General features: G+C 33.3%; 1 protein-coding gene across 2 annotated transcripts in view; it reads right to left on the bottom strand.

The window, feature by feature from the left end:
- LOC148274653 (uncharacterized) overlaps positions 1 to 23,237 on the bottom strand; it is a 246,872-nt gene that overhangs the window by 50,825 nt on the left and 172,810 nt on the right. For both annotated transcript variants that reach the window (XM_088236825.1, XM_088236826.1), the window contains exons 9-13: positions 20,051 to 20,148; positions 17,845 to 18,008; positions 16,716 to 16,892; positions 9,863 to 10,094; positions 5,445 to 5,591 (exon numbers count right to left, since the gene is read on the bottom strand). In XM_088236825.1, coding sequence (XP_088092951.1) covers positions 5,445 to 5,591; positions 9,863 to 10,094; positions 16,716 to 16,892; positions 17,845 to 18,008; positions 20,051 to 20,148 — 818 coding nt within the window. The remainder of the gene's footprint in view (positions 1 to 5,444; positions 5,592 to 9,862; positions 10,095 to 16,715; positions 16,893 to 17,844; positions 18,009 to 20,050; positions 20,149 to 23,237) is intronic.

The following is a 23,237-nucleotide window of genomic DNA, read 5'->3' as shown; positions in this document are numbered from 1 at the left end:
AATACAGGAAATCCGTAAAAAATCTAGGAGTACTAATGGAAATCTTTGCTGGCGAGCTCATACTAATGAATTAAGCCGCAAAATATTTTTCAGTCTACACTCACTTAGAAGGTTGCAAAAATTCTTACCCATTAGTACTAAATGCACTCTTGTACAAGCATTACTACTACCCATTCTAGATTACGCTGAGGTTTCCATGACTGATTTAGGCTGTGAGCAACTCGATAAACTTGAACGACTTCAGAATACATGCATAAGGTACATTTTTGGTCTTAGAAAATATGACCACATTTCTAATTATCGTAGGTAACTGAAATGGCTCAAAATTAGACAGCGGTGAGACTATCACTCCCTCTCACTTCTGTTCAATGTACTTCATAGTCCTAACGCCCCTATATACCTGCGTGAAAAATTTCAACGCTTATCAATTCATGGTTTACCTCTTCGTTCTCATTCTCAAGGCACTCTCTTAATACCCATACACAATTCCTCTTTCTTCTCTAACTCATATAGTGTCCATGCGGCTCGACTGTGGAATCATCTCCCATCCACCATCAAAGATGTTACCACATTATCTCTGTTTAAATCACGTCTGAAGAAACATCTCCTTTCTCTTCCTTAATCTCTCCTCCTTTCCTTTTTCCTCTTTCCTCTTTTTTCCTTTTTCCCATTGAGTAAAAGTTTTGATTTAAGGTAATTTATAAACAAATACGTTTATTTCTATTTTTATATATTTTTAACTTTTTAATATTTTTTTTCTTTCTATTGAATATCCCGCGGCCTCCGTGGTGTAGTGGTCAAGACGCTTGACTCACGCACGGAAGGTTCCGGGTTCGATTCCCGGTGAGAACACAAAAATTAAAATGTTATTTTTCTCAAGCCTGGTTTTTCTGTAATGTAATTCACCACTGTAATTGGGCATCCTGGCCTGTTGTGGTGCAAAAAAATTAAATGAAATGTTCTGTAACTTGAATTATAAAAATAAAACGTTTATTTTATTGGTTGGTTGGAAGAAATTGCCATTTGGCAATAAGCCCGTCAATGTACAAATAACATTATGTACAAAAAGTTAAATAAATAAAAAAAAATTGTTGTTTCTTACAAATCAGCGAATAACAGAACTTGAGTTAGGAATTGTATTGATATTAATAACATATCTTTTACTTCCTTTAAAAATGATATTTACTAAAAAATCAAGTTATGATGTTGCGCCTGGAATCCGCAGCCTATAATATGCAGGTTATGTGCAGTTCTGTATGAAGACACATAATAAATGTACACTGCATGGTCAACTATAGTTGTATTATATACTATAGTGTGCAACTGTGTGACCAATATTCAAAAGTAGATATGTTTTAATAATATGTATTACATTTACATTTTTAGTAATATTATAAGTTTTGTATGATTAGTTATTTTATGCTATGTATAATTTTTTTGTGACAACATTTACAATAACAATATTATGTGGAAGCCTCTAATTGGACTTTATGATATGTATTTATAACATAATTGTATCTTATAAATTTATAAATGTCTGTTGGCTTTCCAATGATATGAAATAAAAATATAAAATAGGTTAGTCGATAAAGCCACAATCGATAAAAATTAGACCGCCGGGTTCAAATCCCATCCTAGCGTAATTTAATTACCATCTCATGGTATGTTTTAAAGTTCTGAGAAATTTAATGTTCTGAATCGTATACTGTCGACGTGCCGCGGAAGGGACTTCGCTAGAGAAGATTCGTTCGCAGAATGTTCTAGTTTCAGAAAACTTTATAAGTGTAATTATGTCATGTTACTGTGGAACGATCCATTGTGGGATCCGTTCGAGCAAAGATATGGTCTGACCAAATTCGATGGCCATGAATAAATTATGGAATGTCGAAAAAGAAACCCCAAAATTAATCTTTCAATGTAAATCTTACTGTGACCTTTTTGTCGAGTCCACCGGATACGACAAGAAGGTCAAAGAACCTGCCCTCTGAGGAGTCTTATGCGAGCTAGCAATAGTTCAAGGCTAGCCCAGGTAAGGCGGGTACCCTATGCACCTTTGGTCAATATATTTTGTATGTGCTTGTCCTCTGGACGAGCAGGATTTTACTATTTTACAAACTGCCACCGATTATTACATATATGAATTTAGATCTTCGATGGCAAGTTGACTACTGCCAACAGGCTGGCTTCTCTTGAAGAGTTTTAAGTGGTTTCCTCTCCACATGAGCAAATTCTGAGTAGTTCCCGAATGGCCCAAATTAGTACATCCTTCCTGATCCCAACAATTTAGATAAATTTAAGAAAGTTAATTGCAGAAAAATCCACTTTTTGAAAAATAAACCTTGTATATTTTAAGCAATATTTTATAATAATTTTAAGCAATAAAGAATATTTTAAGAAATAAAGTAACTCCCATTTAAAAACCTAAAAAGTTTGCCTAGAAGAGGGTATTATCACTCGGGAGGTATGCCGGATTTAACCTACTCTACAAATAAAACATTTTTTAAAGATTCTCTAATGAAAATGTTCGTTCATTATTTTCGTTTTGAAAATAAGGTCTTCAACTTGAGAAGTTGGTATTAAATTTTGTCACAGAAGTTCACGAGTAATGCATTTATTTTAATGTTGGTAATGCCACAGACCACAGATAGAAATATAAGTAGAGTTGTCTATGCATATTATCTTAAGCCCCCCCCCCCCCCCTTATTCACTCCACACTCCAGTTCCAGGCACTGACAGATAAAAGTGAAAACGGATTACATCTTACATCTCGAATTTCTTTTATTATTTCATGGTTTTCAACCTCTTCTAAATATCAATTTATCATGAAAATTATAAATTACTAACTCGTAGCGTTTGATAAGTGACAGGACGCCAAAAATGTAAACAAACGACACAGAAAAAGGAAACTATTTACAATACTCTATAAAATCCATAGGTATTGATGAAAACAATCTGATGACGTCACAAAACATCCGAAGATGTCATGCTTGATGACGTCACGAATTGTTTGTTTTTGGCACCATTCAAATGACTAGAATTTAATCATTTATATCTCCCTTATTTTTTAACAGATTTTAATAAGAAGAGCACCGATCGGCTTGTGATTTTTTAGATTAATTTAATGACTTTTTAAAAAATTCCATGATAATTGCCCATTATTAAAGTATTTTCAATCATACGATGGAATATTTTAACGTAGCATCACGTCTCATCACGACAAAGGTCCGTTAGAGAATGAAGGCAAGTAAGGCAATTACCCACGAATTGAAATGCCATTTACAGTAATATTTTTATTTAATAATACGTCATTGACATCTATACTATTATTTTTGAACCAAATTTAAATTAGACCACAATTTTGAAATGGTCACGTTTACGAAGTGGAGGGGATTGTGCACAAAACATCGGCTAGCTTTTGTTAACTCCCCCACTTGGTAAAATGAAATTAGAATCTCACCAATAAACTGATGAAAGGATTATAATGAGTGCTTTTGTATTGTCATAGTGTGTATCTTACCACTTTGACGCTAGAACGCTAATACTGTTTATATGCAATATGTGGATGATGACTGATATGTGGAGAATAAATAAACTAAAATGTTGATACTATTATTAAGTTTACAACGTTCTAAAATGCATTGTTAAAAGCTAATAATTAAAGTCGATATATGACATTCTTTTTCCATGATCCAGGGTGAAAATAGAGGAATACGTTTGTATGGAAAAAAAGTCAGACCGCTTTTCCTCTCAAGATAAAACATTATTAAGTATACTTACAAAGTTTTCTTCATAATGCTTTTAATGAACTAAAGAAAAAGGTTCGGTTTCCTTAAATAAAACCATTAATCTATTAGTACACATAGATGCACCCTGAGTTCTCTAAAATTATGACACTTAGCTCATGCCCAAACGCTCAGTCATGGTCAACGCGTATTTAGTCGTTCTTTAACTACCAGCCTGATTTGCCTGATTGTGCGTCAAAACATGTAAAAACTGTTCGAATAAAAGGAAAAAAGATGGTGTAACTTTTCTTTGATAAGTAGGAACCTAGCTACTTGTTTATGATTGAATTCCAAATCTAAAAAAAACTAATATTTAAATATCAAATGTAGGTACCTAATTACTTGTTTATGTTTGAATTCCAAAACAAAAAATAATTTATTTTCAACTATCGAATTCTTTTTGCAAATGTCAAACTCTGCTCTTCTACCAACAGGGGTGCACTCTTTTCTAGGAATGCTATTTTCTAAAATGTATTAAATGTCGGTTAATATTATTTTATCACTACTGAAAATCCATTTAGAAGAAATAAATAGGTGGAAATTGTAAGGAATTTAAGGAAAGAATCTGATTGGGATCCATAAAAAGCGAATATTGTTTATTAAAAAATCTTTTTTTTTACACAGAAAAACAACATCCTTAATTTTTTTCGTATATTCATTTTCGGCAAAGGCAGTCCTAGTAACGATGAAATAAACATTTATGCTCCTAACATTAGTTATAAATATGCTCATGACACTTTTTGCTGAACACCGCACGTAAATCGGTTCAGTAGTTTAGTCTCGAGGAAACGCATACGAACATTGTCTTATATATTTATAGATTTAGGTTTCATAAAACTTTGTATTAAAAAAACGATTGTAGACCGTTTCAATCCAATGTAGAGCAATAAACATATATTTTTTGCACTACAACAGGCCAAGAGGCCCAATTTCAATAGCAAATTACAAGTGGTATATAATTACAGGATAGAGAAATACCGATGAAAAATTTTCTAACGCAAAGTTTAATATCCTGATCATGTTTTTCTGGATTTTATGTAGTTTTTAGGCCCTACTTCCCGACGTTTCAGACTCAATTCCGTTATCTGGGTATATTTTGTACAGATAGGTAAACATAAATTCGTTTAAAATTTGTCAAGTTATCAGAAAAAAAAAAGTAATATAAATGTATTATACTTACGCAGTAAAAAATTCCGTCGCTTAAACATGAAGTAAAACATAGGTAGTATAACGAATATAACAATTTATCAGGTAAAATATACTATACACACATCATTACAGGTAATTGCGCAAATATATCTGTAAATGTCTATGTATATATGTATGCATTTTTAAAAACATATTTTGACGGGCATACACGTAGATACATTAAATCACACATCTATTTTCACATACTACGACTGTAAATAATACTAAGAAGATACATTTAACTGGCTTGAGTTCTGGTAGTTGTAGATAATATTTTACACTTCTGCTAGCTGTATGTTTCCCCTATATTATTTTTTAATAAAACTAGCATAAAAATATAACAGAAAAATATCACCAGAATGCATTTCAAAAACAGCGAAAATTAAAGAACATTCCATTCTATGTCTGTACATGTTCTTATTGAGAAAACACATTTTTTCGTATCAATCAAGAATAGTTGTTTTGTATATTTACCTTGTGATCTTTATTGTCTTTGAACTTCAGGTCTCCCTGTAGAATGATCGCACGGTGGTACTTTGGCTTGCAACTTGGAATTTTTTGAATTAGATTAAACGATGTGTGCAGCTTGATCAAACTGTCGACCTCTTCTTCCCTTGGCCCCTATTTGTAAAATCACATAGATAATGAAATATGGCAATGATGATTTGTCAATTTTTTATATTGGCGGAAAAAACGCCAAACCCCCTAACGAAATATTAACACTAGACAAAAATTCTTACAATTTACGTTTGATTTTTTAGCTGATTTAAACATATCTCTTTTCTTCCATCACGTTAAGTTGTTTTATCTACGGTTTACCTTAACTCTTAAAAGACTGTGGTAAATAATTCCTTTGCGCGCGGTGATGTAACACCACAATCAAAAGACGGAATATTCTAAAGTTCAGTCATTAAAAAAAAAACTTGTAGACACACTGTTTAATTCTTTTTTATTCCAGTTAAATGTCTCCATAGTGTAGAGCCAATTCTACCATATAAACACAAACAAAAACAAAATTTTACATGTGAAGCACTTATGGTGGTCTCAGCATATCCCGCCATTGCTCAAACAACGGTGAATGGATCCACCCTGCAGTGGCTTGGATAAGTGCGTTATTAGAGCTTTTCAGGCGTTCCTATAGGCTCCAGGCTCTTTGGCGAAGTAGGGCAGCGAAGGTGTTAACCCGTCCAACAGTAAACATTTCAGAGGCACTGCAGTACCTAGGCAGTCCGAATAATTGCCAGTATGAGTTATTATACTTGATCCTTTATTTATTCCATGCTTCTGACGTATAATTGTTACATAGTTCCGCTGTATTCATTTCTGCGTTTTGGAAGCGTTTTACTAGCATAGAGGCCCTGACATTGATGGCTTTTCTCTGTCTCTCTATGTCCTTAACATCTATACAATCATCATCAATTTTTTTCCATAATGAAATAAACATAAAGTTTAGCCCTGTTAAAGCAAAATAAATTAAAAATCATAAATACGCTGGTCATAATGCATGCGTGCGTCCCCCATCACTATCGATAATCGAGTGAATTTTGTTTCACACATACACCGTCTACAAAACCACGTCTCTGTTTTCCTTGTCGTGAGTTAAATCTTCGTGATCTCTTTGATACAGATGTATTGCTGTATTAGCGACACATTACAACACCTCTGAGAAATTTGTAATTATATTTTTTATCACACCACAAGTTAAATTTTTATGTTAAATACACTGAAATTATCAGGCATTAATAAAACCAATTTTTATTATTAATATAAACAATCAAGACAAAAGAGCGACGTCACAAGTTTAAATTAATTCAGGGTTTATATATATATATCAAAGATGCTCCAAATATAGTTTTCATAGCACAATGGCACTGACCACGACGTGAGAAAAAGCAAATCTAGCAGAACGAACGTGAATACTGTCATTTAGCATTAAATTAACTTCTGATAGTAGTCTTCTCTTCTTTTCCACATCCGCTCCTAAGTGGGGCATGTGGACATCACCAGTTGCCTCCGGGAGACCCTATCGCCAGCCAGCACTCTCACCTCCTCCCACGTCCGCCGAATAAAGCCGAAAGATCGTCATCGACGACTTTCCAGGACGGCGTGAGCCCGCAGGCTTAAAGAACACGCAACTTGGGATTTAGTTCTCCTGAGGCATGCGTCGCACGTGTCCAAGCCAGGTCTTCAATGTTAATAATAAATTTGAATCACCTTATGCCTAGTATTCTTCTAAAGCACATACTCTCAAAACTCGGTGTTGATATTTGGTGTTCTAAGCTTTGGTAAGGTGCCAAGATTAGCACCTATATAGGGGTGCTGGCGTTATACAAGAGTTGAATAATCGGCATTTCATTTTAACTAGAGTTCTAGATAACACGAATCATGTTAAAAGTGGCTCTAGCAGTTCCTAAGCAGGTTGTGAGCTCCATGTGCATGCTTCCATTCTCAGTTATGTAACTCTTAAGTATTTAAAGCTGTTAATTTTCTCGATCCTCTGTCCATTATTATTAAGAGGTTGATCAGGGTCAGGGCAGGATTCGTTGAAGATAATCTGAGTCTTTTTGATATTAATATTATGACTTATTGTTTATCTGAGTATTGAGTGTAAAAAAAAATAAATTTAATGGACAACGCTTTTCCAGGTGATAAAAATTCAACGACCACCATGCCAGCAAGGGAGTAAACGACTCTTTAAACCGGTCTGAGAATAGTGACTTATGTTGGCGAAAATGTAAAGTCTATTGTATTGTCAATGTTGTAATTAATATTAACCATGGTTCTAGTATAAAAAAATTGGATTGAATATGTGGTATGTTTTTTATACCATCGTGTTTTAAAGCGTTCAGATAAATATTTGCGTTTTTACGATTTACCCAAATATTTCAAACTGAGATCTAAATTCAACAAGCTATAAAATAGAAAATGGGAATCAGGTTGTAATAGAGCGGGGTCAAACCTCGGAACTCAGATCTGCGAGTCCGGGACCCTTGTCACGGTCGCTGAAAGGTCGTTATTATTGGGACAATAAGATATTATTTCAACGTCACCAGTATAATGACAATACGTTGCATAGTATTTAAGCTCAATCAATTCTATTCAGAGCTACACCATGTGAACTTACTTTAATTTTTTTGTTGTTGCTACTTCTCAAAGAATCGACAATGACATAATGCTGTAAGTGCAAAAAAAAACTTCTGTAATGACAGAATACTGCATCTTAACCCTCTAAGTACCAGCGTCATTTCTCAGGTACGCTGAGAAAAATCATTTCTCGTTATTTTCTTAAACAACCTGCTCCATTTCTGCATGCATCTAGCCAAAAATATATTCTTAACGAAACAATATAATTTTTATGTTGGTAATCCACGTTTGTTCAGACATTTGTGTCATACAGCTATTCGCTTCAATATTTTATAATAAAAAAAAAAGAAAATTTATTTTTCCATACTTATAGTTTTTTTAATTTTATTAAATTGTTTTTTATTTTTAAGTATTTCACAATTTTTTTAGAAAAAAAAAGGTAAAGTATGACTTTTGTACTCTGTCATTATTTTATACTCCCTGACCCACAATGTTATTGAAAAAGAACTTGATTTTTATCGAAAATTGTTTGTAAATTTTTTGATAAAACTCTTTTAAAATTAATCATCATTCCCTTTCTGCACCTAATGATGCATAGGGCACTGTATTGGTACACCAGTCGCAGTGTATCTTAATCATTTTTGTTACATAAAGATAAGATGATCAGTCCTACGCTTCAGATACCAGTCTAGGGATTATAAAATATTCTAGTGTAAAACACCTTTTATAATAAATATTTTATGTCAACCACGTCGGAAATCGAACCCGAGACCTCTTGCATGGCAGGCAAACGCGCTGATCACTGCACCACGATGCCGAGGCCAAAACTTATAGAATATATAAATGTAAAAATATATTTTTTACTGGCTAGAATAGCTCTGGTAATGAGAGGGTTAAAATACAGCATTCTGGACAATCCCACAAATATGGTATTTTGCCATTACAGCCCCGTGCCGTTGCCGTGCGGTACATTTGATCAATAAAGGTTTTTTTTTAAACGTTCCGCCCGAACATGTTTTTGTAAACTCAGTTAAGAACACAAAATACATTTTTTTATATCTTTATTTAATTATTTATGTTTTGAATGAAGGATTAATCTAACCTCTAACAATTTTTTTAATTATTCTCACAAATAGTTTGCGAGGAATACAAAATGTCTAAAAAAAAGGACGTTTATGTCAAAACTAGCTTTTTGACAATGCATAATGATGCTATAACACTGGAGAGATAGCTGCTATCTTTTATTTATCTTTTAATCATTTGGAAAGTATCCATTATTTATTTGACAAATTGTAGTCGGCATTATTTGAAGGGCTGTTTAACCCTTTGCGTAATGAAGACTGTAAATGAAAGTTATAAGTTAATGAATCTAAAGGAAATAGCTGCCAAACTGTCGATATGTACAGAAAAATATATTCATATTATGCGCAGAAGCCATATTTAGCAAGCGGATTGCCTTACTAATGGGTGAATTCTGACTTGCATTTGAACGGCTTCTGGGTGTGTAAAACAGTGCATGAGATCTCGCTCTAGTATAATTATCGGGAACAAAAACTGATCTCTTTCAGTATATTTGGATTATATATACTTCCAGAAATCAGCTTATAGAAATGTTTCCCAAGAAAAATTTGACGACGAGATTCGAGAGTGTTGTAGTCCAGCGTCCCCATTAAAAATAATGATGGATACAATATTGGATAATTGTTATTTTTTCAAGATGTAAGTATCGCAAAAATATATTTTGTGCCTTCTCTATATCGAGGATGTAATTAAATTCAGAAGGGTGCAAAAATATGGAATGTACTTACTATGACATCGAAGCTCTCGATATGGCCGATAAATTTGTTCATCATGGTTATTTCTTCAGCCAGTCTGATCTTCCTATCTACGGAAGATATATATTTTCTGCAGTTGGAAATGATATTCTTTATTCGCAACTTTTCTGCAGTCGAGTACGTCTCGTTGTATATAGCCTTCAGCAGTAAGGAATATTTCGTCAATCGCTGCATTGGCTTAACCAGCAAATCCGATAACTTGAGCCTGTAATTAATAACAAAAATAATGTGAATTATTTTGTTGAAAAGTACACAGCCCATTGGACCTTATAAAAAAAACATACATAACTTTCACTAATAATGTAAAAATATACGAATTGTAATAATACCACACGAAAATAAAATAAAAATCAACAACATTTTTAGTAAGGGAGTTATTCATATTAAAATCTATTGGAACAGAGAAGGAAAATATTGTTGGCAAAGGAATATGGAAATTTGGGCATTTACAAGGGTTTTGACGTATCATTGGCTAGTTTAAGTGACCACTGTATAAACTGTAACATTAACTTTTCCACGAGATTTTGAGTTTGTCCAAATTTTTGTAGACAAGGACTGGATTCAACACCCTTGGGAGTTAATAATATAAATACACTATAACATAGATGGAAAACATTTTGAAGAAAGGAAAACAGGAGTCTAGGCACTTACTCGGCTTATAACCTGTCATTACCTTTTGCTGTAACACAATTTAATAATATGTATGATTCTTATTTGGAAACTTTGCTGGTTTGTCTTTTAAACTGTATTCTTTTAATGTTACTATATCACTGTTGACTGTTTGTTTCTTGAAAATTAATAAATAATAAATAATAATAATAATAAAACCAAATAGTTCAAAAGAAGTTTCAAAATAAAATAATATTTTCAGACGTTGCCTAGTACACAGGTAACATAATTCAGTCAAATGAATCTCACCCGCATCAATAAAGGTTTCATCAGTTTAACTAAAAAATATCAGATGGAAGAATTGAAGGATATAGATGTTCAAACATAGGCAGAATGGTAAATGTTACACAGTGTGTAAATCAGCCAATACGTCATAAGTTCAGTAAATGCCAAAACCTATACTCATACCCTTTTTTTAACGTTCTTTACCTCTGTTGTAATATATTAATTCACTACTCTGCCATTTTAGAATCCACTTTTTCTCATCTCTCATCTGTTGACTTTTTATTCAAAAGTAATTTAAGAGTACTTCTGACTAGTAAAACGAAGAGGAAAAGGAAGACTTTAGAGTGTTTTTTTATACATATTTCGCATGTCACTCAATGGTTTTTTTATTTCTTCTCTTGGCCAGATTTTGATTTTCGTTAAATATTGTTCGTTATCAGTTAAGATAACTGTGTTTTTTATTTTATTATTTTGTTGATATCATCATACATTTTTACAGTTTTAACATTTCAATTTTCATATTTTTATTAAAACTAAAATCAGGCCAAGCCACTTTCTGCAGCTTGTTGGTGAAATGTGGAAGCATATTGAACGATTTGGCAGAAAAATTATCCTTGCACCATTGCCCAAATGTTGTGTAAAAGGGAGGAATATTGACAAAGATATTGTTTCTTGCTGTTATATTTTCTTAAATATGGGTGTTAAAACAATGGCAGAATAATTAATTTTACCCAGTGTTTAAAGTAACCACTAAAACCAGCCATTTGGCTGCTCTTTAAATGCTTAGACTTGCATATTTATTCCCTCCTCGAAAACTTGCTGTGGAAATATATTTTTAAAAAATATCATAATAATTAATTAAAATAATTGAAAAGCAGTAAAAAAATTTGCAAAAAAAGACAAACAAAACTACACAAATGTTATTGAAATTCCAATAAAAATAAGAAACAGAACATTACTGTTTTTTTTGACTGTCTCAACATGTCTTTTGTTACAATAATTGTCTTAAAAATTAGTGAAAATATTATTTATTTCAATATTGAGAAAATATTTATATGTCCCGTCCCGACTTACCATTGAATAACTCTGGTAAGCCGAGACATGAAAATAACAAAACCTGTTAAAATTTCTGCAAAAACACATTACGTTGGTACAATAATTACGATCAGCAAAATATTATACAAATACATATTATATATACAAGTCTTAGTAATGATTAGAATTTGCCTCTTGCTTTATTGGACTATATTTGGTATGTTCTTCCTTGGCTCCTTGATGACATTCATTTGTAAAAATTTATAGTTATATACAAATATGTACATTTTTTTATGTTCATTCATGAATTTGATGTTTACGGGTGTGTCATAATTGAGGGTGTTAAAAGTAAAAACGCCACTGTTTACGATCACTGTTTATGGGAAGGCCAACAAAACCACTTATCAACAAACTATTTATTTTAGATAAAATACGCACATTGAACAAAAAATTAATATTCTTTTCACTACTTACTTTTCACCACGCACAAGTTGTACACTTAACTTAAAAGAAAAAGTCTTTTCGCCACTGGTTTTGTAGCTCTTCCCGAAAACAGTAATCATGGACAGTGACGTTTATGTTTTTAACTCCCTCAGTTGGTGTATAAAAAAAAAATTCACATCCAAACGCAGGGCAAATATCCTATGCAGTTGGAATGTAGTGAATTTCGCAGTGAACTCTTAGTATGAGTAAAGAAATTATTGCTAACCCTTTCAGACCAACCGGTCATAAAAAATAAATCTCTGGGATTTAAAAAAAAAAAGCGTTTTTCGATAAATGAGAATAAACTATTTTTTTTCTTTTACCGTCCGATGAGCAAGTTACACGTGAAAAGTTGTCTTTCTGATAAATCTTTATTTTATCCTGCGTTAGCATATTTCGTACAAACTGAAGTTTAGGGTTATATAATCAGCCTTTATTAGACAGTTCATCATCATCTACACGATACCGGAATCCGTGCTACAGCAATAGTGAAGTGCTTCATATAAGAAACAATCGGAAGAACTTTAAAAGTGAGTAACGATTTCTATACAGTCCACTCAACTCTAATTCCCTGTTATCAGTGTACAATGCCTAAAAAGCATTGAGCTGACTATATATTCCTTTTCCTACTTTGGAAATCATTCAAAATTCATTATTCATGAAATATGTGTTAATGCGACAGAGATGAGTTGAGCAGGGAATACGGAAGTTTTGGCATTTATATGGCCTATGACCTGTCATTGGTTGGTTTAAGTGGCTACTTTACACACTGTGTAACATTCATCATCTGCACAATAAGTTTTTCTGGGTAATTATGCCGTGTGTCGTTCGTACTCTCTACCGACGTTTCGGATCGCGTTACAGCGTCCATCATCAGGGTTGATGTTATTTGTGTATGAATATGTGTTACGTTAGGTACTTAGAATTTTTACCGTGTCGTAGTCAGCAATAGACAGCAATAAGACAGTTAGACAGCAATAACGATGACTATAAAGGGATAGCTTGTTTGCCGTATGTAAAGAATATTACGGATAGAATTTCCAAAATCCTTAAAAAACACCAGATTAAAACTGTTTTCAGCACGTCGGCAAAAATAAGAGATTTTCTTAAATCAGCAAAGGACCGGGATCCTCTCGAAACCGACGGCATTTACAAACTGGATTGTAAAAACTGCCCTAAGGTTTACATCGGGCAGACTGCCAGAAATATAACAAAGAGAGTAAAGCAGCACATGAGTGCATGCAGGCTCGGCTACCCCGAAAAATCGGCCTTGGCCGAGCACCACATAGAAACGGGGCATAAGTTTTCCTTTGAGCCGATAATCTTAGGGAGGCCAAAGAACCACCAAACACGACTAGTAAAAGAAGCAATTGAGATTTACAAACATCCCGACAACATAAACAGAAATGATGGGATGCGATTAAAAACATCCTGGTACCCAGTCATAAAGAAATCGCATAAAGATTGCAATGTAACACAGATTTGTGATACGGTATAGATCCTAAGTACATAATGGTACATATTAATCTAAACGACTACGACACGGTACAAGTCCCAAATACATAACATCACACCAAAACGACTACGACACGGTAAAAATTCTAAGTACCTAACATAACACATATTCATACACAAATAACATCAACCCTGATGATGGACGCTGTAACGCGATCCGAAACGTCGGTAGAGAGTACGAACGACACACGGCATAATCACCCAGAAAAACTTATTGTGCATCTTAACGGCCGTGAAAATCTAAGAAGTTTATTCATCATCTGGATAAGTTGAAACATCCACTTTTTGTCAACTTTTCCATCTGTTGACTTTTGTGGAATAAAAGAGCTGAAATCATTTTTGATGTGGGTGAGATTCATCTGGCTAAATTATTTTACCTAATGGGTTTTATCAGTACCAGTTAGTTTGATAAACATTGGTATTCAATCATACAATGACAGGTCATAAACCATGTAAATGGCTAGACTTCTGTATTCCCTTCTAAAGACCCTCTCTGTTGCAATTTTAGATCTTAAAAACTCCCTAGGGAGTGATATTTAGCCCACCTACAAAGATTTGGACATATTCAATATTTTACTTGGCTTCAATATGATTTATTGAGACGACGGGAATTTGTTCGAAAACAAGCAAACCAGCCAGATATCAGGTGTAAATCCAAAAAAAGTTTTTTTTGTGGGATGCCTACTAATAACATGACCAAACAAAAATATGGACTTCCGACTAGTAATTACATAATGAACGCGCCACTTTTTAATTTCGGTATGTACGGGAGTAAATAAATCTTCAATTTCGCGTATATTTGATTGAACATCCGAGATGAAAGGGTTAAACAATACAGATAAAGGAAACATATTATGTTCGGCAGAAAGAAATCGAAACCTGAACATATTTTGTTCAAATTGACCTAAAAGTCATCGTACCGAGTAATTCTCTCGTTTTTATTTTTTATAAGTAAAAAAAGTTCTAAAAAAATGTTTGGTTGGTAAAAATAATGTATGAACTGCCTTAAATTTAATACATTTTACCAAATACAATAATATAATACAGTAAAAATGTTTTGTGTCTTTGAGTATACTATTTAACTATGCTAAAAGGTTTTGTGTTTGGTGCCACTACGAAATTGGTACTTCTGACGCCATCATTTCTACAACAAACAAAATTTGTTAAAATCTAACACATTAATATAGGCTTATTAAAAATTTGAACGTACTATGTATATTATATCCATATATTATTCATTCCATTTGACATGTGACACAAACGTTTTCGCATATTCGATAAAACAGTCATAACTCGAAAATATCTGATTATAAAAAAAAACTTTCTTATTAGTATATTATGCTAAAAATTTACAATGGTTAAGTTGTGTAACACACCTACACCGGCACTTATTTGAGCGCCGTCGCCGCCTTTCTCCGAGTGTCATATTTTAACTATTTTTTGTGACAATCGATTTTTTTTTTAAAGGCGTTATAGCATTTTTAACGACTTTACCGATCTAAATATACATGACATAGCAGCGTAATTTTAAAAGTTAAAAAGAAAAACAAAAAAACTCAATGAAAAATACATGGATAACGAGTTTGTTCAGTTTCTAGGCTCATCTGGAAATTCAGATTTTTTTAGTCTATTTTATCGGATGTGCAAAACTTGAGGTGTAAAAGCTCGATGAAATAATCGTTCCATTCAAAGAAGCTTCACTACTAATCTATCAAGCAAACATGATTATTTTTAAGTAGAAGCTGCTCGGTAACGACTTTTTGTCTATGTGGCAGGATTATTTTCAATCATAGTGATGAAAATAATGACATTTATAGGAGAGCGTCCGTCGTGTTGCAGGAAACCCGCTGGAACAGCGCGGGTTTAAACTACATAACTCAGTTAAGCCTAGCCTAGACTATAATTTGCCTGCGTAATAGTGACCGACCGAAGTTTTGGCCAGTTTCGGCCAAAAATTGTCAGAAACTTCGATTCAGCCGAAACCTGCGGTCAAGATGAGTGGGATTAAGTTGGGCTGTACCCGGGTGAAAAATTGGCACAATTCGAGATGTTAGATCAATTCAACAATGTTTTGAGTATGTCAAAATGCTCGCAGACTGGTTGGATGCTTGCAGACTGGCTCCAGCCAGTAAAGCTCAAGCTAATACTCAGAACATTGTTGAGTCAACAACCTGATAAAAGAAGAAGTGTGAAAAATTGGAAAACTGTTTTCAGGCGTTGCCTAGTAGGTAAATTGGTTCAGCCAGATGAATCTCACCCACGTGATAAAGGTTTCAGCTCTTTTACTTCACAAAAGTCAACAGATGGAAGAGTTGAGGAAATGTGGATGTTCAAACAGAGGCAGAGTGGTAAATGTTACACAGTGTAAAATGGCCACTTAAACCAGCCAATGACACAACAATCTCTGTCGCAACAATTTCAAAGATTAGAATTATGTCCATTCAAATAATTAGTTATCGTATGGCTGTTGTCTGACATAACAATTAAAAACTTGGCTTATTTTGTGATTTGTTGACTATCGTTACTATTTTTTTAGTATTTCATATTTATATTTTCGTAATTCCTTAAAAAAAGTTCAAAAGTTAATATTCCTATAGCGTACATTGAAGAACTGTTATAAGTTATATGAATGACATAACATCGAACCAAAAAGCGCTAAAAATGAACAAATTTATGCCTTTTATTTCATTGTGTATTTTATTTAAGACTTATTTAAATGAACTCATAAGTTTTAAGTCAGTTTTGGTTTCGGTTTCCGTTTTGACTGAAAATCTTGTTTCGGTCGGTCACTACTGCATATTCTAGGAGTGTAAAAGCACTACAATAATGACATGAATCATATACGTATTATATACACAATGCAACATCTTGTTGCAGTAAACTTCTTCATTGAATATACCTGCTGCACTCCTTTTGAGACTCACACCACGTAAGATAGGCGGTGTAAATCGGGTTAGTCTCTATAAGATGACTTGTGTATTTTTGTATGAGGGTTTGAGACAACAGGTATTCGGTGTACGGTAGAAACTTCTCCTTGAAATTGGTAAAAAGCTCGCCGAGCATTTTTACATCCAGGCTAGAACAAATAATGGAGATAATAAATAAATAACGAGTAATAAAAAATACAGTCATTTCTTCATCCGCATCCAATGGCGCATAGGTCACTGCATTGCTAATCCAATTGCAGCGTATCTCGATTATTAGTTTTACGCTTCAGGTTTTGGAACAATTAAATATTGCGGTGAAAGCAATCGCTCCACTCACCCGAAAACCGTTTAAAGACCAAGGGTCTTTCTGTCGGTTTCGCTGATACTAAAAAAATATTTACTTTTAAAAATGCCGCGATTTCAACTGTTTTCAATACCCTTATTCGAAGGAGTTATCAAAATTGATGTTATTAAATTGGTATAAAATAACATGATGGTAATGGATTTTCTTATCAGAATTGAAAACAAGTAAACAGTTTTTGCCACCATTCGTGTTATCGTAATAGTATGGTCATGACGAAGAATGACAATATCCGGCTTAAGCCTACTATACAACTCACAGTGAAAGGGGAAGTTAAATATTGGAGAGAAAATCCACCCTTTTAAATCAACATTTCATCTCGATTCAGGAATCGACCCCGGGGCCTCAAGAATGGTAGGCGTATGCGCTAACCACTACATCATTGGGCAGAATTTTTTCGACTCGATTTCCCTTTTCAGGATTTTAACTCAAGTGTACCCTTCGAGTCAAAAATACTCGTCCGGGGTGCCGGTTCTATATAACACACAAAACTGTACCGAAAATATTATTAACATGAATAAAAAGTATGACATATTTCCGTTAAGTTTTATGACAGGCCTTAAATATTTCACGGAATCAATCCCGTTGGCTCGTGCTTAGTAGATTGACAGGCTGACAAATTTACTGTATAATACAGGGTATTGTTCTGTAACAGGGAGGTAAAGGTGTCATAACTTTACCATAATTTCAATAATCATGCGGCGTTTTTTTTATTTCATTTGTATTTAATAAATATTTACCATTTTTTTTCCCTAATGCTCTCCGTTACGACGGGGTAAATAACATCATTCCACAACTTTAGGTGAATGTTGATGATGTCGGGAAGATTCATAAAAATCTTTTCAGTGTTTACATCCTTCATAATGTTGTCATTCTGAAGAGAGAGTGCGACGGCAAGGAACAGCTAAAATTTAAAAAAATATTTATTTATTTAATCCACTATAAAATACAAATACATAGTTAACAAAAATGTTTATACAATAGGTACGGTACATTCAATATATTTTCATTTTTATTTATAGATGTAGCCACTCAACTGGCCCACAAGCACGTTCCGGAGTGTCAGTGTATTATTTATTTTATACATAATTTTACAAACTTTCACATGAATTGTGTAAACATTCAAAAGAAATAAAAAAATTAAAACATACCTACATCAATAAAACGAAAAAGTATTATCAAGATACTAAAATTATATTCTTAAATATGAAACATATTCGTCAGCTTCCGGTCTAGTCTTTTTAGCAATCCATTTATGGACTCTAGCTTTGAAAAAAAAAAAATAGTTTTGAAAAATAAAATCAATGTTAATAAATATTAGTATTTTACCACCTACCGACTTTTAATGTCAACCGGCTTCGAGACATACCCGTCTCTTTGTCAGCACACTTACTACACCAACATCCAAATACTAAAATACGCTATACTATTTACGAACAAATACATAAATTACACGCAGAGTTAAAGGAAGTGCAAACACCACAATGTCCGAACATGCACTGAAATCGGGTTAATATTATTAAGGTATATGTTGCAGATTGTGTGGCGGTGTAGGTTAGGAAGGGAAGGTTATAAGTGTAATTTTAGTGCATGTTAGGACATGGTGGTGTTTGCATCCCCTTTAACTCTGCATGATTTTATGCATGTTTACTACGGTAAATACTATGTTTACTACGGTGATGGTGATGAAAGTGTATTTTAGTATATGCATGTTGGTGTAGTGAGTGTCCTGACGAAAAAGCTGGCCTAAAGTCGGTAAATGGTTTAACACCAATATTATTTATTTTTTTGTTTTTTTCACAACATATATAAAAGTTAAAACATAAGAGTACTAAAAAATAAAGGATAATTACATAGCAATGAAATACATATTAAAAGTAAACAATAAATCCCACAAAGGCATGGCCTGCTCGTAGGTATACAAAAAAATGATAATGCAGTTTTGCTCCTATGATAAAAAGTTGTAATATTTTTGTGTAACATAAGAAAGAAAAATTAAACTATTCTGTGAAGGATAATATGGTTTTTTTTTTTTAGTTTTTAAAAGAGGAAATAAAAAATATGAAAAAAACATAAAAATATTCCTTATTATTAAAGGGCAAAAAAATATATCGCAAGAAAAAAAGTACATATCTTTAGTTTGGATCCAGGATAGTGTGTGTTTTTTAAAAGAAGGGAAATCTTAAAAGTTTGGAATCAATAAAATATTATCAGTAAAAAAATATTTAAACATTTTTGGGCCCATGAAATATTCATGTCTCTGTGCGAGGCTTGTTTTACAATGTGGTATTTCTAACACGCGATTTACTAACATTAGTTAAAATGTTTGACCACGTTAATTAAAAACAAGTTAGTTCTTTGAAAATAAATAATAAAAAAAAAAATTGTGCTTAACAAATAATATTAATCGCGTAACTATGAGGCGGCCTTATATCCAGTCGATTTTGTTTTTCAGAATTTTTACCAGAGAGAAGACGTGTTGTAAACACTGGTCTAGTATTTTCGTTCCATTTCACAGATAGAACTGTATTTATCCGCCCGGGCATAGACTGCTACATAACTCGTCATCATCATTCCTTTGCCGCGCCTAATGGTGTATAGGGCACTGCATTGGCACACCAATCACCGCGTATCTTGATATTTTTTGTTACATGAAGGTAATATATTAGTCATACGCTTCAAGTACCAGTCCAGGGACAAAGAAATATTCTTGTTTGGAAATACCCATTTCAATAAATATTTCACATCAACCATGTCGGGAATCGAACCCAAGATCTGTTGCATGTTAGGCAAACACGTTGACCATTACACCACGAGGCCGACTAGGCCGACTAGGCCACCTACATAACTACGCAGACAATAAAAATAAAATAAATGGTGAGATCATACTAAGGCGCTTACAGGCGTAAGCGAAAATATAATTTACAAGTTTATTTTTGAACTTACCTCAAGGAGTGTTTCTAGGTGACATATGTACGAAGCTTCAGTTGAAATAAGCTCGTACATAACACGTTGTCGGCGCAATTCCCTGGCACCAGGGTATACTGCAAAAATACATATATTCAATTGACTAACTTATGCATGTTTAAAAACAATTTTTAATTAGGTAAATGACGGGTTGAGACATAAATTCCTGTATTTTTTGTTTCATGTGTTTTATTTCATTTTCGAATATATCTTCATTTTCTTTTACAACGTAAGTATGGTTGCATTGCATTTTATTTTAATTTTAATACGTTTTAACATATGAATAATCCGTTATTATAAGCTGTGGAATATTATTTTTTATGATTTTTGTAACTCGCATGGTTTATTCTTCAAAATACAGTAATAATTTGTATTGTTTTTCCTGGTAAAAATAAGTTAAATAAACAATTGTACAATTTAAATACATGAAGCCTCAGTTAATAATGCCGTGTGGATTTATACAACCTGTGTGAAATAAGACATGTGCCAAGGCATCGGTACATTTGAAGCGGTATGTCATAAGCCCTTTATTAGTTTGTCAAACGTTCAAAGTACATTCATAAAATCGCACACCTAGAAGTACGCCGGCCGTGGGGTGTCTGAATCATCCATTTTGCAAAAGAGCAAAAATAATATTTCGGAATTTTTTTATGCTTGTAATTTAATGTATATTGACATTATAAGACCCGGTATTTTATTTAGTATTTGCTCATTTGCCTATTTAAATATGATGATAATATTGTAGCATCATTATTACTGCAGTTTTTGTACTACTCGATATTTTACGCAATTGGTTTCAAAGAATACTAAAATTTGTGGCATATAGAGAGCACAGAAAATATTTTAGAGATACGTGAGTAATATTTTTATTTTATTGTTTTAAACCGCTATTTGTGTCTTTTACATTTCAGGAAAAAACACATAGTAAAATAGAGAAAATGTTAATACTAACAGTTAAATCAACAAATTACAAATACTCAAAAAAATTGTAATATTTAGTATTACAAAAAATAAATTATATTACCATAAAACTCAAAGGGAAACTGTTTAATTAATAATTTGGATATGCTTAACAAGTGATCAATTATAAATAATATATCGAGAGAAAAATATTATGTGCGTAGGTATGTGACATGTTTATAATAACAGAAAAAAATTAGATTGAATGAAAATCTAAAAACCAATTATCAAATGAAAGTGATTTTTTTGCATCAGAAAAGCTTTGTGAAATATTAAATGACCCTGCAGGCGATTTAATTAGTTGAAATGGTCCCCAAAATGGACTTAAACCGTACCAACCCCTGCACTCTATTGCAAGGATTATCTACTTACATTTATTTAAAAGCAGGAAACGAAGGGTGACTTTTAAACTGACCGTTGAAATCATCATGATCCCTCATAGTGCATTGGGAATGCAATGATTAGCGCGGTTGACAACCTAGCTTGAAGTTTCGGATTCACTTCGCGACAGGGTAGTCATGAAGAATGAAGATTGATTTTAAATTATTTTTTTTATACCGTAATATTTCATAGTTTCTAGACTAGCGTTCGAAGAGTAAGATTTTTTATTGTATTTTAAGTATGTCAATATTTTGTAGATGAATTGTAGTTACGCAGAAAGCAGCCAGTCCACAATTTCGGTAAATTGAGATATTGATGTTATCGGGTGCAGTTTTGCTAAAAACAGCCAGACCGCTTTCAAATAAAAAAAACTGTATTAATCACCTCCGGAAAAAGGTGTCGATCACAAAAACGGCATTTCTCAATTTGCAGAAAACTAGAAAAGTCTTTTGGTATTTTAAAAATCTTTTAAACTGGTCAAATACACAATAAGATTTTTGTTTGTCATATGTAAAAAAACTAACGTATTCATTGTTTATCGTTTGTTAAAGTCAAAAACATTTAAACTCTTGGGTAGATTTTATAATTCACTCTTTTCACAAAATGGCTTTTATCTCAGTTTCACTTTTCTATGGCTGGCTGCTTTCTGTATAACTACGTTCAATTATTTCTGGGTAACAACGAAATATATTATTATCTCAATCTAATTCCTTTCACATCATATCAAGGAACTTATTGATATCGTATAAAGAAGAAAACGACCTTATCAAAGGAGCCACTCAGATGCAAACTGATCATCTATAATGACACTATTGAACAAGTCATGCGTTTCACATACCTCGGTGTGGAGATCTCCAGCAACAGTAATCTATACAGTGAAGTATAAACGAGCACAGATAAATAAAGCCACATCTATAGCTGGCTCCTTGTGGGACCCTACATGGACAAATGCTAACTGAAAGAAGATCAGGATTTTAAAGACATGCGTTTGATCCATCATGACCTACGGGATGGAAGTGAGATCGGACACCAACAGGACAAAAACCTTTTCAGAGTAGCAAAAATGAGAACCCTACGCTCCATCACAGACAGAACTCTTAGATATCGGATAAAAAATGAGATAAGAAGGTCCATCTATGGTGTTGAAGACATAGTAAGGTAGAAAGAAGCAGCAGCCGCTTTTGGAGGGATCATGTGAACTGCATGGAAGATACGAGGCCTGCGAAAATCATTCAATCTAAAAACCCCTGCAGACTACTAGGAAGGCCGACAAAAGGATGGAAAAAACAGCTGGATGTGATCATCCTAGGACAGCCCTTCATCAGATTAAGGTCATGCGACCTAACCCAGGAAGAAAAAGAAGAGGAAGAGTTTCTTTGATGGAAAGTAGTGTTGCCATTCTAATCCTTGGTGTTGAAACTCCCAAACGTAGTATCTACTAAAAATTATTTACCCGTGACTTGAAAATTGGTGTTTAAAGAAGCGGTGATAGATGCATGATTAAAACAATATCTTCTAGTGACTTAAAAGATGAACATTGGAGTTAAGAAAATATAAAAATCATGTGTTTCGATGTTATTCAATTTATGACAATGCGATAATGGAAATAGACTTTTGTAACTAAATTTGATACAAGTAAACCCAATTTTTGCTATCATTCGTGTTTGCAATATGGTCATGAGGAAGAATGATAATATTGGACAAAAGGCCTTCATATAATTTGCCAAACTCGAATTGAAAGGGGCAGTGCGAATAGTAGAGTTACATTAAATCAAATTTGCTGTTCATTCGTTGTTCTACGTTAATGACGATTTATGCACCTACC

Source organism: Micrasema longulum, unplaced genomic scaffold (assembly GCF_059751315.1).
Source record: "Micrasema longulum isolate JH-2025_06_02 unplaced genomic scaffold, ASM5975131v1 h1tg001611l, whole genome shotgun sequence".
NCBI classification, from domain to species: domain Eukaryota; kingdom Metazoa; phylum Arthropoda; class Insecta; order Trichoptera; family Brachycentridae; genus Micrasema; species Micrasema longulum.
The sequence above is the reverse complement of the archived record's forward strand: the minus strand, read 5'-3'. Positions and strand labels throughout refer to the sequence as shown.